At 41.8% G+C, this 26,649-nt stretch overlaps 1 protein-coding gene across 1 annotated transcript in view; it reads left to right on the top strand.

Annotated features, from left to right (window-relative positions):
- The window catches only part of LAMA5 (laminin subunit alpha 5), a 1,615,491-nt gene that overhangs the window by 1,190,077 nt on the left and 398,765 nt on the right, over nt 1-26,649 (top strand). Inside the window, exon 55 of the mRNA XM_044090412.1 lies at nt 1,150-1,304. Within this exon, the coding sequence (XP_043946347.1) occupies nt 1,150-1,304 (155 nt within the window). The remainder of the gene's footprint in view (nt 1-1,149; nt 1,305-26,649) is intronic.

A 26,649-nucleotide genomic window follows, 5' to 3' on the forward strand; every position in this document is an offset into this window, starting at 1 on the left:
AGTGAAGAGAAAGATGATATGGGCTTGTGCTTTAAGATGAGCTATGATGTCCTTTACTTCATTCTGTGAGGAGTCTTTGTACCTTCTCTAGTTGCACCGGATAGTTTGTTAGTGGATTACAGAACAGAGTACGGTATTCTTTAATTGGTCTGTTAAGAGCTGTATAAAGGGGGGCAGATTGCTCTCTAGTATGGCTCTCAACCTCATGGGGAATCAGGCGGGGCAGCTCTATATGCTTTGCAGACATTATTGGCTATATGAGGTATCATATGGAAGGTCATCATCTGTAAACACTTCAAGGTCTTTAAGTGTCTTTTTAGCTTTTAGTTCCTGGTCACTGGTACTGTGTAAAGCCTTTGGAAAGGGTGGAGAGTTGCAAAATGTCATAACCCTGCATTTTTTTTAACATTGAAGGCCAGGTCATTTTTACTGTACTACTTGTGTGTAACTGTAAGTGCTGTTTGAAGGAGATGGTGTCAGCTGGATTACAGACAGTACTCCCAAGTCTGCAGTCATCTATGTATTTGGTAAACCATCCAATAAAGTCATTTTTAAGTTCTGAGAAAGAGATGCCAAAAAGGATTGACCTGCAGGACATAGCCTCTAGGGACACCACTGGCAACTTTGAATGCTGTGGACAGGTATCCTTTTTACTTACCCGCTGTGTATGATCATGTATCCAGTGTGGGACCCAAGTCAGTGTAGTTTTATTTGCCTTCAGAACCCTGTGTTTATGTATGATTCCATCATGAGGCATAGTGTCAAACACTTTAGCTAGACTGAGGTAAACTGCATGGACAAATGAAGCTTCTTCCAGGTTGGTGGTTGTACTGTAATAAAAATGTTGAGATTAAACTGTGTGGGGGTATGTCTTTGAGAAGTTCTGTTCTCTGTTGTAGACATATGAAAGCAACATGTGCAGAAGGCCATAAAAGTAGGAAAGTTGTATTATACTGGAGGCTGTACAACACACTAATGTTCACACTGTGTAATAGGTTTGGCTGTTCCTCTCAAAAGCTGATAAGAAGTCTGAGTGACTGTATATGGAGCACATAGCTTTTTCTGCTTCAGTGGATTGGGTACTTTGTAATGACAAATTCAAACTTTTTTAACTGAATTTGTCATTTCTTTCCTTTCCTGTATCTGCAGGAGTTTGAGAAGTTAGCAGCAAATTTGGATGGAGCACGTGGACGTCTTCTTGAGAAAGTGAGCACATTTTCCCCAGCCATCTCAAAAATTCCTCTTGTCGAACAGGCTGAGGAACATGCTAAACTCCTGGACCAACTTGCGCAAAACCTTTCCAGGTAAGGACCGGTAATGTGTGTTAGGACTCCCGATAAGCTGGTTACTATTGTGTGTTCTCCACTGATGTTCTTCATGTTTCACTGTTGCAGTCATCACCTGTGAGTTATCCCTGCTGTGGTAGCCCTCAGCCAGCCAGAATACCAGAGTCAATGTTTTTCTGCATCAGCTGCTGTCGCCTGTAGACTGACATCAAGTCGTCAGTGCTGTAACGCAAGGCAGCTGGTGCAATTACATCAGTCTTTTTTGCAGTGGAGACCATAGCAGAAGCAGTTCGCAAGTGTGCCGGTCATCGCTACCAGAGTTCAGATCACAGCTGAAAACATCTAAAGCTAAGTACCCCATTGGAGATCTCTTTTTCTTGCACTAGCTGATGTCTGAAAAAGTTAACATTTGTCTCGCCTGTGGAAAACAAATCCCACACCAAGACTTTCATTCATACTGTGTCACTTGTTTAGGCCCAGACCACGATGTCGCCGTTTGTGTCCTCTTTAACACGAGAATCATTCATCGTAGAGCTCTTTTTGTAGACAGCTGTTTTCATCCTCTGTCTTCTCATATGGTGTCAGTCAGCCAACAGTCTGCAGAACCTCCAAAAAAGCATAAGGATAAAGATAGAGACAGACCTCACAAGGCAAAGCCTTCCGATGACTCTTCAGCTAAGCAGGTCATCAGTACTCCGGAGTTCAGTGAGGTGCTTTCGCAGCCTCTGATCCCCAATGTGATTGCTATGCAGGCCTCTACCGAGACCCTTTTGGACTCCATTGGAGTATGCCACAGAAATCTTCTTTCTGTGACAATCAGCCTTTGGCTGTCTCTGCCTCACTTGGGTCTGGTGCTGCTAAGCAGGCACTGGCTTCCAAGGAGGTCTTTCGCACTGCCGACTCCAGTCAGAAACTGACGTCTTCTCTCCCGACTACTGCTACTCTCAGACCGATGACTTCTCTTAGGCCTAGAAGCCAGGCCACCCCTTGGAAATCTACCTCTAGCCACCATCTTACTCCCACCCCTTCACCCCAGGCCCAGATGCTTAAGATGGCGGAGGATCTTATTTCCCTTATCAGGGGCAGTCAAGCCTCTACTTCTAAAAGGAAAAGACACCCTTCTCCTGAACTATTGACAGAGCAAGATTCTGAAGAATCAGATTATTCAGACTTTGAAGAGGATCAACAACCTCTTACTGCCTGTGAGGATTCAGATGCAGAGGAATCCATCCCTTCTGCCTCCCCACCAGAAGACTTCTCCTTTGGGGAAACCCACTACACCCTCAGGGAGCATTTCCAATGGGAATCTCAGGATTTCCCTCAGTCTAAGAAAAGGCTAAGAGATTTTCTAACCTTCCTCAGCACAGACCCCTTGCCTTCCCTCCAGTCCTAGAAGTGGTGGATGATGTTTTCCTTGAATCCAGTTTAGCCCCGGACGCCCTTCATCCTGATCCCAGTAAGCCAGACAGGTATTACAGAGTACCAGACACTCACAAATACCTGTACATAAATCCTGCTGCAGACCTGGAGGTCATTACACAGGGGCCCAAGAGAGCCAGGACTAGTTCTGCAAAGAACCCTACTCCTTCTAGTAAGGATGCCAGAGCTATGGACAGGTGGGGTAAAAAGGTTTACACCTCTGCAACCTTAGCCATCAGAGCTCTCAACTGTCAGTTCCATATGTTACAATATCAACACCACACTTTGGAGCTATTAAAGCAAAATATTTCTACTTTTCCTGACTGTGCCAATTCTAAAGAGTTAGCAGATTTACTGCACTCTACTTGTCAAGTGGCTAGGCACTCTTTACACTCTGGATATGATGCAGTAGAAGCCTCTAGCAAGGCAGCAGTGTCTGGCTCTGTCATTCGGAGACATGCATGGTTGAAGGAACAACATTTACCTTATCATGTCAAGTCAAAATTAATTGATACACCTTTGGACAAAGACTGCTTGTTTGGGGAAAAAGCAGAAGAGGTGCTTAAAAAATGGAAGACAAAGCAAAATCTGTGCAAACAGTAAAAGATTTCTTTCAGGTTCAACCTCCTAGATTCAGCAGGAACTTTCCCTCTAAGCACTGGTCCTTTCCTGCTCACAGCAGACTGGGGCAAGCTAAGCCCCTCAGAGACAGGCCACCCAGGTCTCTACAGCAGGGGCAACAGAGAACCAAACAGTGCACCCGCCCCTAGGCCAGAGAATTCTAAGCCATCCCTCTATGGCAAAAAGTCCCAATGACTCCCTACCTGCCCTCTGCCCTCCTTTCACCCAAAAGCTGGGAGGAAGGTTGTCCCTCTACAAACAAAATTGGCTATCTGTAACCAAGGACCAATGGATCTTAAAGATCATTTTCCAGGGATATAAATTCACTTTCAATGAACTCCCAATTCCCAGAGGGTACCTCCAGTCAGTGGGCAGAGGCATTAAAGCAAGTTCAAATTCTCATAGCCCAGGGGGCAGTAGAACTTGTCCCCGCAGATCAAGCAGGCAAAGGCTTTTATTCCAGGTTTTTCCTCATCCCTAGAAAGGAGGGGAATTGGCGCCCCATCCTGGATCTGTCCTTGCTGAACACATCCCTGGTGATCCCCAAATTCAAAATGCTAACCCGGGGCGGCACAGTGGTGCAGCGGTTAACGTTGTCGCCTCACAGCAAGAGGTTCACCGGTTCGATTCTCGGCTGGGGTGCCTTCTGTGTGGAGTTTGCATGTTCTCCCTGTGTTCGCCTGGGTTTCCTCCGGGTACTCCGGTTTCCTCCCACATTCCAAAGACATGCATCTGGAGCATTTCTCCCCGGGCCTCCGCTGAAAACAGGCTCTGTGGAACCTAGTCGGACATTCCCGGTCAACAAATGTTAAATAAATAAATAAATAACCCTGCAGCAGCTGCTGCCTATGCTGACAAAAAATGCCTGGTTAGTGACCCTGGACCTAAAAGATACATACCTCCATATCCCCATAAGGTACCTCCATATCCCCATAAGGTATCTCCACATCCCCATAAGGTACCTCCATACCCCATAAGGTACCTCCATATCCCCATAAGGTACCTCCATATCCCCATAAGGTACCTCCATATCCCCATAAGGTACCTCCATATCCCCATAAGGTACCTCCACATCCCCATAAGGTACCTCCACATCCCCATAAGGTACCTCCAGATCCCCATGAGGTACCTCCATATCCCCATAAGGTATCTCCACATCCCCATAAGGTACCTCCACATCCCCATAAGGTACCTCCATATCCCTATAAGGTACCTCCATATCCCCATAAGAGAGTCCTGCAGGTAATTCCTGTGTTTCAGAGCAGCCCCACAGCACTTTCAGTTCTCTGCTCTTCTCTTTGGCTTATCTACTGCTCCCAGGGTTTTCACCAAATGTTTGGCCCCAGCCATAGCATTTTGCAGACAGAAAAATATACAGATTTATCCTTATCTGGATGACTGCCTCATCCAGGCAGAGTGCAAAGAAAGACTGCTCCAGGACCTACACTTTGTCAAAACCCTCCTAACTTCCTTGGGGTTCACCATCAATGAGAAGAAATCAAAGCAGACTCCCTCCAGGAGGATCATTTTCCTGGGAACTCTGCTGGACACAGCATCCCAAATGGCCTACCTACCCCCAGGAAAGGAGAGCTCCCTGCCTGTCTACTTTACCTAGCTGGCATCCAAAAGTCACCTCACAGCAAGGAAGTTTCTACAAGCCTTGGGATACATGGCTTCTTGCATACTTCTGATTCCTCTGCCCAGACTACATATGAGGAAACTTCAGTGGTATCTTAGGAACCTTTGGTGCCAACATTCACAGCCTCTAGAGACCTCTCTCCCTCTGATCCCCTGTATAAGGGCAGCGATGCTTTAGTGGGCAGGGACCTGTGCCAGGAACCAGGGTCTCCCCTTCATCCACCTCCCCACTGGCCAGACCATCACCACCGATGCCTCAGGCATCGCTTGGGGCGCTCACCTAGGTGGTAGGTGCACCCAAGGTCTTTAGGATGCCCAACACCTTTCCTTGCATATCAACCAGAAGAAAATGATTGCAGTGCAAAAGGCTCTGACATTCTTCCAGCCCCATCTCAGGCCAGGGGTTCTCCTTATTAAAACAGACAACACCACAGTAATGTGGTACATTAACAAACAGGGAGGGACACAATCTTACCCTCTGTGCAGGCTAGCCGTGAACCTCTGGCTGACTGCCTCCTTCATGGGATTACACCTAATAGCCCAGTACCTACCAGGGATCAACAACACCCTTACAGACCACATAAACAGACACTTTATGGACCCTCACAAATGGCAGCTCCACAAAAAGATCTTTGTGCAAGTCACTTGGGTATGGGGAAACCCAGAGGTGGATCTCTTTGCTTCGCACCTCAACCATTAGCTAAAGAGATTTTGCACCAGGGAATATCACCACCTGGCATGGAAGGTGGATGCCTTGACCTTCCCTTGGAACTCCCTCTTTGTGTACACTTTCCCCTCTGCCTCTTATTCCCAAGGTAATCATCAAGATCAGGGAGGAGTGACCCAAGGCCATTCTTATTGTTCCAGATTGACCCAGACAACATTGGTATCCCTTGCTGTGCAGCCTGACATCACATCCTCCCAAGCAGCTTCCCCAGATCCCAAACCTCTTGACTCAAGCAGGGGGAGGAGAATGCTCCACCCAGATTTGCAGACTCTCAAGCCATCAGCATGGCTGATATTCCCAAGGTAAGGGAAGGGCCCCTGCTAAGCAAGCAGGACCTGGACATTATCACAGAGGCCAGAAGACCCAGCACCAGAAGATCTTATGCAGGGAAATGAAAAAGATTCTGCTCTTTGTGCCAGTCCAGGGGGGCCAGTTGCTCACAACTTTCTGTCCCTCTTATCCTGGACTATCTAGCGGAATTACTTAATAGTGGCCTCTCCTTCTCTTCTGTTAAAATCCACACTTCAGCCATTTCAGCTCAGTTTAATACAGACCAGCCCCTCTTCTCTCATCCTTTGATTAAGCAATTCCTCAGAGAGGCTTTTAATATCAGACCTCCCAGAAGGCCTGCCATGCCAGCCTGGGTTCTTAATTATGTTCTGGAAAAACTAACCTTACCTCTCTTCTAACCTGGAAGACTGCTTTTTTACTAGCTGTCACCTCAACCAGAAGGGTTTCTGAACATCAGGCACTGATAGCAATTGAGCCCTTCATCATTTTCCATGTAGACAGGGTTTCCCTTCGGACTAACCCCTTCTTTATGCCCAAGGTGATATCTAATGTGACTCTTAACCAGGTCATTCATCTGCCTACCTTCTTCCCCAACCCTCAAAACAGGAGGGAAAGAATTCTGCACTCCCTGGACATGCACAGGAAGCTCAGATACTACCTGGACCGTACTAAACCCTTCAGAAAAATGGACCAACTACTAGTTAGTTTTGCCCTAGGGGAAGAGGGGAAGCCCATTTCTAAGCAGACTATCACTAAATGGATGTCAAACTGTATCCATTTTTGCTACAGATTTCATGGGAAACCTCCCCCTAAGTCTATTCGTACACATTCCACTAGGGCAGCCTCCACTTCCACAGCATTCCGCAGAGGAGTTCCCACCAGGGACATCTTGGAAGCTGCCACCTGGACCTCTGTCCATACCTTTACAAAGCATTACCACCTTCCTCTTTTCTCTAGTGCTAGGTCAGGGTTTGTCTGCAGTACTGCAGGGCCTCCTTACCCATACCTAGGTCTCTAGCTAATCCTGCCACCCCACTCTTCAGCTTTGGGAATCTTCCCACAGGTGGTAACTGCAGCAGTGAAACATGAAGAACATAGTACAGTTGTGTACACTTACCATAAATGTAGATGTTCGAGTGTATTCACCATTGCAGTCCTGGTTTCCCTCCCTCCTTCCCCCTTATATCCTCTTTATTTTTTTTTGTTCAAATAATTTTATTAATTTCTCAAGCAAAATAATAATAAACTTTTACATTTCAAGCAAGAATAAATTATAATGAACTATTTACAAATGTACAAATGGCCTCAAACCAGATATGAAATAAAAACAAGGAAAAAAAAAAGAAAAGGGAAAAACAATTTGAAATGCACAGAGAAAGTTGCACAATATTAGAAAATGTCATTTTACTTCTTCATCACTTAAGAAAGTAAATTTAAGTCTGTTTAAGTGTCTCAATAAGGAAGATAACTTTCTGCCAAGGATTATTAACCCATTTCCTAGGAATTTCTCAGTTCCTTTACTCTGATTTCCAGCAGTGCTACATCTTTCAATAGGATTAAAAAATCATCAAAGGTTGGAGTGGAGGATGTCTTCCATTTCCTGGTGATGCATTTCTTAGTAACTGCCATTATAGTCCAAAGAAGATAAAGGTCTTTGTTTTTTGAAACAACAGTTTCATTTATATTCAGAGCAATTCGTGACTTTGACAAAATAAAGGAATCTGTAAAAATGGCTTGTAGAAATTCACCAATATCTTCCCAGAATTTCTTAATATGAGTACATTCATACATGAGACCAATCAGCGTTACATTTTGAGGAACATCTCCAGCAAGTTATGTCATTAGAATTGTTGAATCTAGCAATTTTGTTGGGTGTATAGAAAGGTCTATGCAAAAGCTTCCATGAAAAAAATGTCCAAATTTGTATATTGGAGGTTAATTTAATAGAATATAACAAACTAGTTTTATTCTCATTTGATAACAAGAATGGATATTCTTTAGTGATAGAGTACCAGAACTTCTGATTAGGACTGGCTTTGTAATTTATAATAATTTTATATAGTTTTGAGATTAAATTTGTCCAATTAAAGTCCCTGTAAATTACTTCATGTAAAAAAATATATGAGTTTAGGAGTGGAAGTAAAAGAAGAACCATCTATTGTTCTGCATAAATCTTGTGCATAGGGAAGAAGACTACAAAGAGCTAACCAGTCTGAATTTGATAAATCAAATGTATTAATTAACTGCCTTACATCCATGACTATCAAGCTTTCCATACATTGGAACCAGCATGTAAAACTTTTTGCTTCCTAAGAATTAAGAGTATCTGAAGGAATGTTATTGAAGAAGTTTTTTGTAATTTTAAAGAGAATTAATAACTGTAACCATAGTTTAATATCAATATTAATATTTACAAAACTCCGGAAAATATTGTAAATATAATTTAGATAGTTTAGATTGGTGGGTTTAGTAGAATTGTATTGCAAATTAACACAGATAAATATGCCAGAGTTTGTTTGTTCATTTAATTGTAAGGTTTTTGTCAATTTACTTTCTTTTAGGAATATAGTAGTATGTAAAGTTTTCCATGCGGAAGAATATTTTGGATCAAACCAATTTATTACTGTTTTGAAAATGGAAGCTTTAATATAAGATTCTAAATCAGGGAAGTTAATTCCTCCCATTTCCCAAGGTCTAATATGATTTAAAAAAAGCTATTCTATTCTTTTTTGGGTACCAAAGAAAATTTATAAGGATCTTATTTAGTTCTTTTAAAAGCTTTTTACTGGGGATTATAGGGATAGCTAGTGCAATGTAACTTATCTTTGGGAGTAAAACCATCTTTATTAACTGCAACCTGCCTTTAAATGTTAAATACAATTTATTCCGTATATCCTTATATCCTCTTTCATTAGGGAGAAATAAGCTACTTGGGGTGGTTGTTAACCACCAAGACCACTTTACCATATTTCCCGGGGCATCTGATTGGTTAGGGCAAGAAAAACTGATATAATGGCGTCAGCTGCCTTGCTTTATAGCACTGACGACCTGACATCAGTCTACAGGTGACAGCAGCTGACGCAGAAAAACATTGACTCTGGTATTCGGGCCGGCCGAGGGCTACCACAGCAGGGATAACCCACAGGTTGTGACTGCAATAGTCAATACACTCGAACATCTACATTTATGGTAAGTGTACACAATTTTGCTTTTTCAATACGTTTCCTTTAATACTTGACTAATTAGCACCAGTGTTTACCCAGAAGTTGTAATTACTTTACATTCCCTTGATTTGAAATGCACAACTTTTTTTTCAGATGTACAACATTCTTTGTGTTCAGACTGTTTTCTTAGTACTGATCAGGTATACCTGGAACATTGATAATAACTAATTATGTTTTATACTGAAAAGAGATCACACTGCTTTTTAAAAATGTACCACTTTCATTTTTTCTGCATATTAGTATATCTCGGTATTTAGCGTAACTCTGATTGGAAAAATGTGTTATATATATTCTCATCCAGGAAAAGAAAAACATGTTTGAAATTTTGATGATGTGACTAGTGTTGCTGTTTCATCCTGGAAGAGCTTTGTGCTGTCTGTAAATGGGCATTTTTGTTCTCCAGCCCTTTTTTGGTACCACTGATACAGACATTAAGAAGCATTTTCCCCACCAGTGAATCTTACAGTCCATCATTTGTAACACTTTTACCTTCACTTCCAGCTCAATTCCGTATTGCTTTTTAGTCATTTTAATTCAGTGAGTTTTTTCAACCAGGATCCCACTCTCTGGGACTGACTGCCAAGTCCCTAACACATGAAAGCCCATTACACGGTGATCTAGCAAAGACCTTGGTAAAATGCAGGTAGCCACTTCCACTGATTTGAAATGTCTTTTTCTTTGAAAAGCCAAGGAACTAAATCACTAGATTTGTCTGACATAATCTTCCTGCTGTGACTCAATGCGGTCTTCTATACTGTGTCACACAGACAGTGACACATTCAGTATTTTTTGTTTGTAAGGAGTTTCATCAGTTTTCATCTGATGCTGAGATTAAACTATGTCAACTGTAGTTTGATGTCTCTTTCTCTCAGTCCTTCTCGTTATAAAGTAGGGGTCTCTTTAATCTTCTAGTCTTCACATATCACTCCTTCCTAGTTTGGTTTATTAAAGACCAAGATCAGAGATGTCACTTGCGGATTCTGGGATGAATCCTGTTTCAGTCTATTACTTTATGACCCTTTTAGTTTAAAGAGTTAATTCATAATTATTTCTTCTATGAGTAAGTTGCATTCAATTTCATGTTTGATTGTGATGTTTACCTTTCATAAATATTTAGGACTACTTGTTAATTATGTATGCCTTCTCTACTCACCCCACATTCTTTCCATATTAATATTTTTGTAGGTTCCCTTAGCTCTTTATTCTCTGTAATATATTAATATATATCTATATATAAATCTTTCTCTGTACACACACACACATATATATATATATATATATATATATATGTATATACACACACATACATATACACACACACACACACACACACACACACACACACATATATATATATATATATACACATGGGTCTGGTTCATTTTGCCGAAAGCACAATTCACCGACTTTTAAGTCAGCAAGACCAAATTGCTGAAAGCACAAATCGCCGAAAACTCATTTCACTCAATTTCATTTCACCGAAAATAGTAGTGGCATTGTATCTTCCCTGTTCCCCACAGTAGTGCAATCCTGGAGTTAGAATATATAGTTGGGGGGGCACTAGCTTGTTTTATATTATGAAGTTTCTGTTAAGAGGGTAAGTACTTTTTAATCAAACTAGGGGGGGCTATGCCCCCCACATCTCCCAATGGGGGGGACTGTGCCCCACACACACCTCGATTTGTGCTTTCGGCAATTTGGGCTTGGTGAAATACAATTCGGTGAAATGTGCTTTCGGTGAAATGAACCAGCTCTATATACATACATATGTATATATATATATATATATATATATATATATATATATATATATATATACAATTTTAGAAACCACTGTACCTCTGAGGTTTCCACTTCCTGGTGGGTCATGACAACAATCAGTTTCAGAGTGAAAGCTGCATTCTAATGCAGCACTGTAGAGGAGAGGCAAATGTTAAGCCATATGTGCTCCCCACTAAATGTCTGCAGCTTGAAGTTTGCTGTGCCAGTCTGACTAAAAGGAAAAAGTGACCCCTGTAAAATCCCAGTGGTGAGCTGTTCACTGTTATGGTGAGTATTCACATATATTTACAGTGCAGTTAAGTTCAGTGAAGATGTAACGTGGGGGCGAATTAGTATGTGAGCATGTGTGTGTGTGTGTGTGTGTGTGTGTGTGTGTGTATCTGTGTGTGCACGCGCATGTCTGTATATGTCTGTCTGCCTGTGTGTCTATGTGAGCTGCTTTGTGCATGTGAGTGTATGGCTGAGTGGTTCTGTAAATGTGATTGAGTATGGTGGGACTTGACTTTTAATGAGTTGATGCAGTGGTGCATGTGAAAATGTCTAGTTAGTGTGTGTGTTTGTGTGTGTGTGTAGGGGGATACCTTTGCTAACAACATGCATGGGCCACTAGGGAAAATAGTAGTGTGATCAGGTCTGACAACATTAATGTTCAGTTCAGAGACATGGTGATGAGCCAGTAATGAGGTCATTCTTCTTTTGGCCATATCTGTCTCTGTCTCTGTTTCACATTTTCTTGCCATCATGCTAATTTTTCTAATCCAGACCAAGCAAAGCCAGCTGTAGCACTAGGTGACCTGGGTAGTTGCCTAGGGCCCGGTGCTGGCTGGGGGGCCTAGCCATACATTTTTTTTTTTAATTTTTTTTCCTCCTTTACAAAACATCTGTACCAAATCACTACTGCCATTTTAAAGTTTCCAGCATGGCATGCAACAGCTCCAGCCTTATTCATTGGTTAAGCCAATGAGAACGGAGCTGGCACACACACCAAGTGAGAGAATTTCCAGGAACTAGTGCAAGATTTAGTCTTGCAATAAAATGGAAGGGCAGGTACTATTAATTACACATATAATGGAATTTCCTTTTGTACAGCATATTGAGATGAAATTTCAGCACTTGATGACCAGGCGGAGGTGTGTATTTGTAATGCCCCAAGTAGAGAGAACTGTTTTGTTAAATAACTTGCTCAAACTTAAACCCTTTGTGTTGGCTACATTCAGCAATAGCCTTATGTCCTCCACACCAATGCCCAGACCTCCGTTATTTTTTTTAATTTAATTTCATAAATCACTTAGGATTGCAGTGAGTCGATGTCAGTCATTAATTTTTCACAGCTTTTGTGTTTCGCAGCATACATGTTAATGCAAAACGTTTTCTGATAACCTTTTAAGTAATTTAGAGTAGTCTGCTTTTATTTGTCTCCAGTTTTGCAGAACATCTCTAATTTTGCCTCCTTTATGCCCTGTCCTTGAGAGAGTGTTTTCTGGCAGCAGGGAATTTGGACTAGGCTGCCAAATTGTCCCCTGGACCACAAGTCTGTTGAATGGTATCCATGAACCAGAGTGGTTATGGTATAAAGAAAGGATTATGAATTGTAGTCAACAGGGGCTTCATCACGAGTCATGTTCTTTGGATGTGGTCATTGGTTTTGTTTATGTTGACAGTGTTCTTATTGTTTAACTGTGAATAAATTGGACAGCATTTAGAAATGCTTATCAACACAAAAACAGTGGACACAATTATAGAGCCAAATATAACATTGTTAAAGGACATTTTATTGGATTACCCCAGCTAACTTCAGATGAGAGTTTTTAAAGAAGTGCTAAAATTGAGACCGATATTTTTAGACACGTCATATCCTGTTAAGTTGATTGATGATGTTACAGATGAAGTGACTTCTAAAAGGAATGCATTGTGTCTACCCATTTTAAAGGAGCCATTAAGAGTTAGACAAATGAACAATTTAGACACAAGTAAAAACAGTAAGAATTATATTTTTCTTGTGTTTACCTTATTCCCACAATAGCAAGAATATTATGGATATTATAAGAAGATACTGGAAGATATAGGGGTAACTTGAAGGTATATTACAGAAGTAGGTAAAGAAATTATTCACGTTTAGGAGCGGTTTTAATATAAGGAGTAGAGTAGAAAATACTAACAGTGTACAAAATAAGCAGAGGGTATAGTAAAGGGCGTGTATACTGTAAATGTGAAGCGTGTAAACAGTGCAAATATATGCATACAGGAAATACATTAATCTATGATATAAGAATATATTAACTTATTGGAGGGGAAGTTTGACTGTAATATGGAGAATGTTGTATACAAGTGTTTTATGTGAGCAAGACAGATAATTGTTTGAAGACAAGGATATATCAACACAACTATGCCATAAGAAAAATGAATGGCCGAATGTTCTTGACAAATATAGTAAACTACATAAAGATTTTATCAAGTTTGTATTTTTTGTTTTGAAGAAAGTCAAAGTGAATGAGGTGGGGGAAATGCAAAATATTTTACTAATAACAGAACTTTTTTTGGCAAATTAAATTACAGGCAGATAAAAAAACCTGGACTTAATGAAAATATTTCCATTAATTATATTTTGAAGTGTAACAAAGTTGTAACTGGATATTTCTGTATTACATGGTAGCTTTGTAATGGCTATTAATGCATTTGTGTTTTTACATTGTACATATTCTGAAGAAATTTTGTTGTAGATGAAAGTGCTAAGTAGTAAACATATTTATATTGGATGTTCTTCGTGTTTCACTGTTGCAGTCATTACATTTGGGTAATCCTGCTGGCAGGTTGCCCTCAGCCGGCCTGAATTCCAAAGTCTTGGGTCCTGCGTCAGCTGCTGTTGCCCCTTCCATGACGTCAGGTCTATAAAAGATGCAGCCGACGCCATTTTCTTCAGTCTTTCTTGCCGCGCGGTGCCCAAAGCAGAAGCAGTTCACAAGTGCCGGGCGGCCGACTCCTGAGATTTTCGTGTTTGAATTTCAGATCCGAAATCTTCAATAAAGCTAAGTACCCCATTGGGGAAACTTTTTTCTTGCTCCAGACCGATGTCAGAAAAAGTTAATAATTGTATTTCTTGTGGAAAGCAAATACCTCATAAGGATTTTCATTCTTACTGTATTCCTTGCCTAGGCCCTGATCACAACGTTTCTGGTTGTCGGTTTTGTGCTAGATTTAACCAATGCACTATTAAGCGTCAGTTTGATTTTGCTTTAAACTTTTTTGGACGCCGGTTTAATTATCCTGAAATGTCGTTGGATAGCCATCCGACTACCGGAGTTCACAAAAAACGCAAAGAAAAAGAAAAACAACCGAGGCCCAAAACCGATGATGAAGCTTCTCCTAAGCCAGTCGCCGGTTCTCAGTGAGCTTTCGTAGCCCCTGACACCCACTACTTTAGAGTCACAGCCTGCTACCGACTCCTATGTGGAGTTGGCCATGCCGCTGGATACTCAAGGTATTAGAGCTTTGGACGCTAATCCCTCAGATGGGTCCAGAGCTGCTGAGCAGGTACCGGCTTCTGAGGGTGTATTCAGACCTAAACATCTTTACATTAAACCGACTTCAGCATCATAGACTAAAACACCTTCTAAAGCAAGGAAACAAACTCAAGATCCACGTGGACAGGCCTCTATGCCCAAAAAACAGATGCTAAAAATGGCCAAAGACTTGATTACCTTGATCAGGGGTTCCCATCCCCCTCCTGATAAGAGGCCTAGGCAAGACACTGACTATGAATCTTCAGATCAGGTTTCTATTTCTTCTGATTCCTCTTCTGATCAGGAATATTCTCTTCCCCCGTACGAGAATTCTGATGCTGAAGAATCTATTCCTTCAGCATCTTCTCCTGAGGACTATTCCTTTGGGGAAACCTTGCATACCATGAGGGAGCATTTCCACTGGGAGAGCCAAGATTTTTCAGGATCTAAAAAGAGGCTCAGGGATTTTCTTTTACTACCTCAGCACAGGCCTCTAGCTATTCCACCTGTGTTAGACATTGTAGATGATGTGTTTTCGGAGTCTAATCTGACCCCTGACTCCTTACCCCCAGCTCCTGTTAAGCCTGACAGATATTACAGGGTTCCTAACTCACACAAATTTATTTTTAAAAACCCTGCTGCTGACCCATAAACTATTTCACAGGGTCCAAAGGGAGTTAAGGCTTCCACTGCAAAAAACCCAACCCCCTCTGACAGAGATTCAAGGGCACTGGATAGATGGGGAAAAAGGTTTACACATCTGCAACTTTGGCTATAAGGGACTTAAACTGTCAATTTCATATGCTTAAGTATCAGCAACATATCATGGGATTGCTTAAAGAGAAAATGTTAAATTCTGAATGTGCAGAAAACAAGGAAATGTAGGATTTATTGTATGCAGCAGAACAAGTTGGAAAACATACTTTGCAATGTGGTTTTGATTCTTTGGAGGCCTCTTGCAGGGCTGCAGTTACGGGTTCTGCAATTAGGAGGCATGCTTGGTTAAAGTAACAAAATCTTCCTGATCATGTTAAAGTTAAATTACTAGTTACTTTGTTTGGTGTCAAGGCAGAAGAGGTGTTAAAGAAAATGGAGGACAAAGCAAAATCTATGCAAATTTTTACAAGTACAGCCACTTAGGTTTAGTAGACACTGGCCTACAAAAAATTGGTTCTTTCCTGTGTCAGACAGATCTCAAAGGGGCAGACCCAGATGCCCTAGGGGCAGATCCCAGGCGCAAGGTTCTTATAGGCCCAAGCAATGGGGTGCTTCTACCTCCAAAGCTGGAGAAGATCGATCACAAACATACAGAAAGCAGTCCCAATGACTTCCCCCTGCCTGTACCAAGCACTTATCTTCTGGCAGCACCCTTAGGGGGGGAAATTAGCACTTTTTGCTCAAAATTGGCACATCATAACCCAGGACAAGTGGGTTCTAAAACATAGTGTCACAAGGATACAAGTTCCATTTCCATACTATGCCAAAGGCAAATAGCTGGCCAGATCTGCCAAAAAATCAATGGGCAGAGGCACAAAAACAAGTCTTATCCGTCATGGACATGGGGGCCATTCAACAAGTACCAGACCAAGAGCAGGGACAAGGATTTTACTCAAGGCTGTTCTTGGTACCCAGAAAGGACAAGGCCTGGAGGCCTACACTGGACCTATCTATTCTGAACACTTTTCAGGATATTCCAAAATTCAAAATGTTGACCTTGCAGCAGCTTCTGCCCATGTTGGGCAAGAATGCTTGGCTTGTGACTTTAGACCTAAAAGAGGCATACCTGCATGTTCCAATCAGACAATCATGCAGATGATACCTCAGATTCAAGGCTGGTTCAATGCATTACCAATTCTCTGCACTGCCCTTTGGCTTATCTACTGCGCCCAGGGTCTTTACAAAGTGCCTGGCACCAGTAATTGCATTTTGCAGACAAAAAGGAATACAAATATATCCTTACTTGGACGACTATCTTATTCAAGCAGAGAACAAGGACATTCTTCTTCAACATCTGGCGTTTGTGAAAAGACTTCTAACATGCCTAGGGTACACAGTCAACAAAAAGAAATCAAAACTAGTACCCTCAGAAGAGATAACATTCCTGGGTGCAAGCTTGAATACCACTGCCCAGATGGCTTATCTCACGCCAGACAAACAAAGGCAACTGACTACCTATTTCAAAATTTTGGCAACAAAGGCCCAGTTATCTGCAAGGAAAATTCTGCAGGCTTTGGGCTTCGTGGCATCCTGCACCCTACTAATTCCATATGCAAGACTGCATATGAGGAAACTTCAATTGTACCTAAAAAGTGTTTAGACTCAACATTGCCACAGCCTGGAAACAGTCATTTCATTCATTCCCTGCCTGCAACAGGAGTTTCGATGGTGGGCAAAGGCTTGTCACCAGAACAAGGGACAGCCATTCACATTACCTCCAGCCAAAGGATGCTTCAGATTATGCCTGAAGAGCCCACATGGCAGGAAGAAGCATTCAGGGCACATGGTCCCCAAACCAAATGCATCTTCATATCAATCAAAAAGAGATGTTAGCTGTTCAAAATGCCCTGACAGCCTTCAAGGACCTACTTCATCCGGGACAACTACTGATAAAGACAGACAACACCACGGTCATGTGGTATATAAACAAGCAGGGGGGCACACATTCTTACCCCCTTTGCAGACTAGCCATGACCTTGTGAGACACAGCTTTGACCTACCATGTACATCTGCAGGCACAATTCCTGCCAGGAAAGGAAAATACTCTGGCAGATGAACTAAGCAGAAACCTCATGGATCCCCACGAGTGGAAGCTGGATCCACAAGTCTTCAGCATGATAACAAGGAAATGGGGATGCCCGGACATAGACCTATTTGCTTCCCCTCTCAATTACCAACTAAAAAGATTCTGCATAAGGGCTTATCACAGACAAGCATGGAAAGTGGACGCCCTATCTTTCAGCTGGAAAAACCTATCAGTATATGCCTTTCCTCCACAGCCTCTCCTCCCCAAGGTGCTCCTAAAGGTCAGACAGGAGAAGCCAAAGATGATACTGATTGCCCCAGACTGGCCACACCAGTACTGGTATCCAATACTAAGGAACTTATCTCTATACCCGGCTTGGACCTTACCTCAAATACCTCGACTACTGTCCCAGCAAAACAATCAGATCATGCACAGTCAACTCAGGATATTAAACCTGGCAGCATGGCGGATAATGTAGTCATACAAAAAACACCTCTCAGTAAAGCTGTAATGGATGTCATTCTGGAAGCCAGAAGGCCTAGTACTAGAAAGTCTTATGCTGGAAAATGGAAGAGATTCTGTGCCTTGAACAAGGCACAGGGAACTGATACAACCGTACCAAATATTCCTCAGATTTTGCAATACTTAACTGAGATGCTGGACAAAGGCCTATCTTTTTCATCAATTAAAATTCATGTCTCTGCCATTTCGGCTCATTACAATACAGAGCCACCACTTTCTTTCTCACCCTTTACTGAGGCAGTACCTCAGAGGAGCCAAATATTTAAGGCCCCCAAGAAAACTACCAATACCTGCATGGGACCTCAACTATGTTTTGGAAAAGCTCACCCTGCCTCCTATTGAGCCAGCTGCTTCAGCTGATATGAAGTTTTTTTATCTTGGAAAACAGCTCTACTCTTAGCAATTACTTCTGCAAGATGAGTTTCAGAGCTACAAGCGCTCATGGCTGTGGAACCTTTCATCATTTTTCACCCTGACAGGGTCTCCCTGAGGACAAACCCAACATTTATGCCTAAAGTAGTGTCCAGTGTGGCTCTCAACCAAGCCATCCATCTGCCAACCTTTTACCCAAATCCATAGAACAAGGGATGAGAGAATTCTGCATTCTTTGGATGTACACAGACAGCTTAGATTCTACTTGGACAGAACCAAAGTTATCAGGAAGACAGAGCAATTACTAGTGGCATATGCTGCAGGATCACAAGGAAAGCCTATCTCAAAGCAGACTATTTCTAAGTGGTTAGGCCACTGCATTCATTTCTGCTACTTGCACCATGGCAAGCCAGTGCCTAAGGGCATTAGGCCTCATTCCACCAGAGCTGCAGCCACCTCAGCAGGGGAGTTCCAACCAGATACATTTTAGAGTCGGCTACTTGGAGTTCAGTGCACACCTTTACAAAGCATTACCATCTGCCACTCTACTCTAAATCCAGGGCAGGCTTTGCCACTGCAGTCCTGCAGGGCCTCATAGCCGCTCCAACTGCTGTCTAGTTCCAGCCTCCCAACCATAACTTTGGGACTCTACCCAAATGTAATGACTGCAACAGTGAAACACGAAGAACATAGTACAGTTGTGTACACTTACCATAAATGTAGATGTTCGAGTGTATTCACTGTTACAGTCCAGGTTACCTTCCCGCCTTTCCCCTTTTTTCTTTTGGATCTTATCCTTCCTTCTCTGATTTATACTACCTATGTGGTGTATTTGCTTATAGATGAAGGTAAAATTTATATTGATGTATTTCCAAATTATATAAGTTTGGCTACCCTTTTTTCGGGGCACCTGACATCTGGGGCAAGAAAAACTGAAGAAAATGGCGTCGGCTGCATTTTTTATACCCCTGACGACCTGATGTCAGGGAAGGGGCGACAGCAGCTGATGCAGGACCCAAGACTTTGGAATTCAGGCCGGCTGAGGGCAATCTGCCAGCAGGATTACCCAAATGTAATGACTGCAACAGTGAATACACTCAAACATGTACATTTATGGTAAGTGTACACAACTGTACTTTTTTAGCACCTACCTCATACTTCTCTCATTTGTTTGGGAGTTTGTTTATGTATTTTGGAATTTTGGTGCTTTTTTTATGCTCATGGGTCCAACATTTTTTCCTATGATTTTAATGTTAATATTTTAACTATGAACACATTTTTATTTAGTTGTTGCTCACAGACACACTGGTGTGAAATGCACTGTGTTTGTGTTACAGCAGTTTGTATAGCACTTATTGCCAATGAGTAAGGCTATGGACATGCCTCTCAACCTCCTAGAGCATGAAATCAGGACAAACCCATAGATAATGGGGGAACAAAAATAGGAAACATTTTTAAATATTACTCTTGCAAACTTAGAAAGCTGATAGAATAACAGGTTTTGCATTAGCATGAATTTTCAGAAGGGTATGAAATCTGAAACTCAAACGTCTATTGTTATTTTCTGGCTTCACCCTCAATGATGTGCCAGAAAATCACAATTTTATGAGAAAAAGACCAAAAATATCAGACAGTAAATCTGGACATTCTGTGAAAATCTGTACAGTTGAGAGGTATGGCTATGGACCATTAAAGAGCTTCTTCCTGCAATACATGGTTTGATTCCCTCAGCCTTCATTTGTCTTCTGTGTCGCTCTACCAAGTTACTTCATCTCACAGTACTCAAGAGTTGCATCTAAAAAGGGGCACCTGTGTCTAGTATTCCTGTACCCTTCATATAGATGTTAATTAGTACTTCTCTATATGCTATTTGAGTATGAATCCCAGCATGTCACTTGTAGTTTATGGGTTGCCAGATGCATTTTCTAAATGTGAGTTTCTAGAGGAGAGCAGTTTACTGTTTCTCCTGCTAAATCTGTTTGCAATGAGAGAGTGTTTTGTTTTGTTTAAAAAATGTCTGTCAGTGTTTTTTTCTGTAAAATCAGAAGTAAAAGTTTTTAAATGAAATCAAAATCTCTGCGATAAAAGTAAAGAAAAACAATATGTACACTGACAGGTTTGAACAATGTTGATGATAATTTGGTAGAGACAGCCAAGTAATGGGATATTGATATGGCTAGTGGGGGATAATACCCCCCTAAAAATAGTATGCTTTGTGCACTGATAATTCTGATTTTTGTCTGACTTGCATGTTGTTGAACAAAAGCTGCAGAAGCATTTATATTGTCTGTAATTGTCTTGCTTTATTCATTGCACTAAAGAATTAATTAATTTATTAATAGACTTGGATTGTGTAATATAGTCTAACCATGTTGCATTTTAGTAATATGCTTTTGCAGTACTTTCTTTACAGCCTCCAGCAACTGCAAATAAGTTGATGTTTGCCAGGTCATAAAATCTGCATTATTTGGAGTGATTATCAGAACTGTCTGATCTTCAGTATCCATTATGCAGTCATTGTTGCATATTACTGTGATACAATATTTTCTAGAAGATTGGATTGTAAAGGATTTCTACTTTTAGTTAAAAATTATTACTCTGGCAGTCAGTAGAGATGACTAAAGCTCCAATTAATTAATGGGTCTATATTAGATCATCGAAACGGCTCATTATTGAATGCCGTAACATTGAACTGCAAACCCCAAACCCTAACAATATCAAAACCTCAAAATAGCAAATTTTTTCCCAGGGAAAAAATTTGCTGTTCCGAGAAACACACACACAAACCACAAGCACACGAAAAAGCAGCAATCCACACACATACACTTAAATCTACATCTAACCCTACACTACACTGTACATACACTGCTAGCTATCCACTTACCTTAACCCAGACCCTAACCCTAAGGTCCGTCACTATCGCGCACTCACCACACCCGCGCCCTAACTCACTTAACCTGCCCCTAACCCCAAATTCTCACTATCGCACACTCACCTCATCTGCGCCCTAACCCTAACTCACTTAACCCACCCCTAATGCCCATCATAATCGCACACTTACCTGACCCGCGCCCTAACCGTAACTCACCCAACCCGCACCCGTATGTCCGCACAATCACACACTTATGTTAACCCAACCCGTAACTTTCCACCGCATCGCTGAAAACAGCGAAGCCACAACAACGGCCAACCGAATTCTTTCCCTAGGAAAGAATTTGGTTTTGTGCAGCTTCACTGTTTTCAGCATTCGAGATATTGGGTTCGATATTAGATCATTCGAAATTCAGCCGTTTCGATGATCTAATATAGACCCTTAATTAATGAACTGCTTGTATGGCAAGGCTGCAGGGTTAGAATCTTTCCACCTTCATTTATCTGCTGTGTGGCATTGAGCAAGTCACTTAACCAGACAATGTTTTTGGAGGAATGGGGAATTTGGGCTAGCATCCTTAATGGTCTCCTGGCCTGCATGCCTAGTTTACTATGAATGTATTGCATAGCTGGTCTAGTTCAGGAAACATTATGGCAATATCATCTGCACACCATTTTTTAATGCAGTATAGGAAATTTATTCTTCAAGTGCTGCAGGCACTACATTCGTAGGTGAAGCACTGAAATGCAAAGTTTTTTTTTTGTTGCCAGATGCAATCTTTGCATTAGTAATAGTCCTCTTTAATGTGGAATTATTCAGGTGACTTTTACTTCTACAGAGATTGTGCGTATTGACTTAGCAAATGTTATCAGGTGGTTAATATTTCTTATGCTCTAATAAATACTCTTTGATTTAAAGTGTGCTATACCTGGTTGGATTTTATGGGATGATGCTAATGATATTTATACAATTTCATTAGTTCGCCCAGTGCTACCAGTAAAGCATGTGTGATTTATTTCTTTTACACCATCAACAAAATGGCTGTAACCATAGGTGAAGGTGGGGACTCTTTGTGGATGAAAGTATCTTATGCTCTTATCATTGGGTCATTTTTAAACAGTCTTTAGTCTGGCTTTGTGTGACTAGCATGCATGTTTGCATGTGTGAATTATGTAGGAATACTTTGGCTACTGTGTGTTTGTGTGAAACAAATTTGATATATGTGTGACTTTTGGTTAATATTATTATTATTATTATTATTATTATTTACTTATTTAAAAGTTGTTTACCGGGGAAATCCAACTGGGACAGAGCCCATTTTCAGTGCAGGCCCAGGGAGAAATGCTCCAGATGCATGTCTTTGGAATGTGGGAGAAAACCAGAGCAACGGAAGAAACCCACGCAAACACAGGGAGGACATGCACCCCAACCAAGAATCGAACTGGAGAACCTCTTGCTGTGAGGCGACAATGCTAATCATTGCACACCACTATTTGACACAAACATATGAAAAGGATGCAGTCAACTATAGGTTCATAGGTAAGTACTAGGCTGTCTGCCCGAGGGCATCTGTAAGCATAGACAGAATGTGTTGGCTTTCACCACCCCCTTAGATTAGTTCCCTGTGCCTCTGTCCAGCAGAGCCATTAGTTCCCTGTGCCTCTGTCTAGCAGAGCCACTGCAGTGATCCCCGGTGTAAATTTTCTGTTTCCCATCCACTCGTCAAGGTTTCTCTTGAAGAGTGTTAGTGAGAGGCTCTGCCTAATGTAGATTGGAATCCTGTTCCAAAGCATGGGGAGTCTCTGGGACAGGAATCTATCCCTCCAGCATGTCCTATTTAGCTTTAATTGCTGTATTCAGGGAATAAAATGACTGAGCCCACTGAGCTGATAACATTAAAAAGTCTTTAGTACATCTTTGCAGGACTAGTGTGCATTTGTGTAAAGCAAATTATAATACCTTATGGTGGCCATTTTTTAATCACAATCAGACATGTGATGCGTACACAGTCAGTTTAGTGGCTGTAATTTTTGAGTGCAAATATTGGTGGATTATAATGACAGCAGTTTGGGTGGCCTTCTATGGTTGAAATGATGTTCTTCGTGTTTCACTGTTGCAGTCATCACACTTGGGGTTATCTGCCTGCAGGTAGTCCTCAGTCAGCCCGAATACCAGAGTCTTGGGATTTCTGCATTGGATGCTGTCGCTTCTTCCATGATATCAGGTTGTCAGGGGTATAAAACATGCAGCCGATGCCATTACATCATTCTTTCTTGCGGTAAAGGCGCCCAAAGCAGAAGCAGTTCGCAAGTGCTGGTCGGCCACTTCCTGAAATTTTTGTTTTTCATGTTTCAAACCTAAAGTCTTCTAAAGCTAAGTACCACGTTGGGAATCCTTTTTTCTTGCTCTAACCAATGTCAGAAAAAGTTAACAATTGTCTTGCCTGTGGAAAGCAAATACCTCGCAGAGATTTTCATTCTTACTGCATCACCTGTTTAGGTCCAGACCACGATGTCCCTCGCTGTCGGTTTTGTGCATTGTTTAACACCTGAATGATTATTCGTCGGGCAATCTTTGCCACTAAATTTTTTTGCTCTCATTCTCCATATTCCGAAATGGCTTCGATAAGCCGTCTGACTACCAATCTTCAGAAAAAACGTAAGAATAAAGACAGAGACAGACATAGACAGAGAGGCATAGGTCCAAAACTGCCGATGACGCTTCCATTAAGCTAGTCACCAGTCTGCCAGTACTCAGTGAGGTGCCTTCACAGCCTCTGATACCCACTTCTACAGATTCGTAGGCCTCTACTGAGACCCATTTGCAGTCCAGTATGCCTCAAGATGCTTCTTCAACTATGGAACCTGTGGATATCTCTACCTTGGATGGGTCCGGAGCCACTGTGCAGGCACCAGCTTCTGAGGGTGTATTCTGACCTACCAATATTCGTGTTAAACCAACAACTTCATTTTTAACTAAAACTACTGAGTTTCTCAGGCCCAGAGTTCACACTGCGCCTAGAAAACCGATGTCCAAAGCTCATGCTCAAGCTCCTATGCCACAAAAATAAATGCTTAGAGTGGCTGAAGACTTTATTACTCTAGCCTTCCCCTGCTAAAAGAAAAATAATTGAATTTCCTTCTGATTCTACAGACCAGGAGTCTGATGACTCTGACCCTTCTGATTACCAGGACATACCCTTATCTATCTATGAGGATTCAGATGCAGAGGAATCTATTCCCTCTGCCTCCCCTCCAGAGGATTTTTCTTTTGGTGAAACCTTGCATACCTTAAAAGAGCATTTCTGCTGGGAATGCCAGGACTATCCTCAGTAAAAAAAGCGATTCAGGGAACTTTTAGGTTTGCCTCAGCACAGGCCTCTAGCTATACCCCCTGTCCTGGATGTTGTAGATGATGTCTTCATGGAATCCATTCTTACTCCTGACACTTTACCAGCTCCTAGAAAACCTGACAGTTACTACAGAGTACCTGACTCTCACAAATTTCTCTTTAAGAATCCTACTGCAGATCTAGAGACCATTCCCCAGGGACCTATAAGCATTAAGGCTACTATAGCCAAAAATCCTACCCTTTTAGACAGGGATTCTAGAGCTTTAGACAGATGGGGTAAAAAGGTATATACCTCTGCAACTCTGGCCATCAGGGCTTTGAATTGCCATTTTCACATGTTGAAGTACCCGCAACATATTATGGAACTAATTAAAAAAATGCTGTTACTTCTAGATTGTGCAGAAAATAAAGATTTACAAGACTTAATGCATTCTGCAAACCAAGTTAGTAAACATACTTTGCAGTGTGGGTTTGATGCCTTAGAAGCATCTTGCAGGGCTGCTGTCACGGGTCTATATTATTACTATAAAAAGTGTGTTAAATGTAGTTTTACTTCGTTGAGTTTCACTTACATGAATGGCGCTTTTGATGACTTGATACATTCGATGTTTACATTTTCGATGGTTTGATGGTTCGCTGAATTTGTAGTTCGGCATTTATGTGTTGACGCAGTTGTATTTGATATACTGCCCGTTCGAGGTTATAATATAGACTCGCTGTCACTGGGTCTGTACTGAGAAGGCATGCTTGGCTGAAGGAACAAGTCTTGCCAGACCATGTCAAAGCAAAATTACTAGATGCTGCATTAAATCAGGATCATTTGTTTGGCACAAAAGCAGAAGAAGTTCTTAAAAAGATGGAAGAAAAAGCTAAATCTATGCAAACTGTCAAAGATTTCTTACAGGTGCAACCACCTAGATTCAGTAGGCATTGGCCTTCAAAAAACTGGTCCTTTCCAGTCCCTTCCAGGCCTTCTCAGTCCAAACCCAGGGGAAACAGACCACCAAGACTACAGTCTCAGGGTATGCAGAGATCTAAACAATGGAGTGTTCCCACCTCAAAAACAGGGAGTGGTAAGCCACCCCCTTATGTAAAAAGTTCACAATGACTTTCCAGTTATCCTTCCCAGCCATGTCCAAGTACTTGCACCCCTATGAGGAAAACTTGCCCTTCATGCAAAAAACTGGATGTCCATTACTCAGGACCAATAGGTTCTAAACATTGTATCCCAGGGATACAGATTCTACTTCCATTCACTGCCAACCCCAAGCGGATTGCCAGACCTTCCTCCAAACCAGTGGGCAGAGGCTCAAAAGCAAGTACTTTACCTTCTCCATATCAGGGCTATTCAACCTGTTCCAGTAGAACAAAGGGGACAGGGTTTCTACTCCAGATTGTTCCTGGTGCCCAGACAAGAGAGCTCTTGGCACCCTATCCTGGATCTATCAATTCTCAACACCTTTCTGGTGGTCCCAGAATTCAAAACGTTTACAATGCAACAGTGTCTTCCTATGCTAGCCAAGGATGCCTGGTTAGTCACGCTAGACTTAAAAGAAGCTTATTTGCACATCCCCATAAGGGAGTCTTGCAGGAAATATCTATGTTTCAGGGCAGGCTCTATGCACTATCAGTTCTCTGCACTTCCCTTTGGCTTATCTACTGCGCCCAGAGTATTCACAAAGTGCTTGGCTCCAGCCATTGCATACTGCAGGCTGAGAAATATTCAAATTTACCCATACTTGGACAATTGCCTGATTCAGGCAGACAGTCAGGAATTGCTGCTTCAGCACCTGGCATTTGTAAAAAGACTTCTAACTTCACTGGGATACACCATCAATGAAAATAAATCACAACTGGTGCCCAGCCAACAAATTGTATTCCTGGGACCAAGCTTGAACACAACTTCCAAGATGGCATTCCTCACTCAAGAAAAGCAGGTCCATTTGACAAACTACTTCAAACTAATGGCCACCAAAACCCAGCTATCTGCAAGGAAAATACTTCAAGCCCTAGGGTTCATGGCCACATGCATTCTGCTAATTCCATATGCAAGACTGCATATGAGGAAACTTCAATGGTACTTAAAAAGTCTCTGGTGTCAACATTCTCAGGACCTGGAAACAGTGATTCCTATCATACCTTGTCTAAGGGCAGAGTTCCTTTGGTGGGCAGAGGCATGCAACCACAACAAGGGACTTCCTTTCACTCAACCCCTCGCCGCCCAAACCCTGACAACAGATGCATCAGACTATGCATGGGGGGCTCACATGGCAGGCAAATGCATTCAAGACAAATAGAACC

Source organism: Protopterus annectens, chromosome 12.part0 (assembly GCF_019279795.1).
Source record: "Protopterus annectens isolate FY-2018-M chromosome 12.part0, PAN1.0, whole genome shotgun sequence".
Classification (NCBI taxonomy): Eukaryota; Metazoa; Chordata; order Ceratodontiformes; family Protopteridae; genus Protopterus; species Protopterus annectens.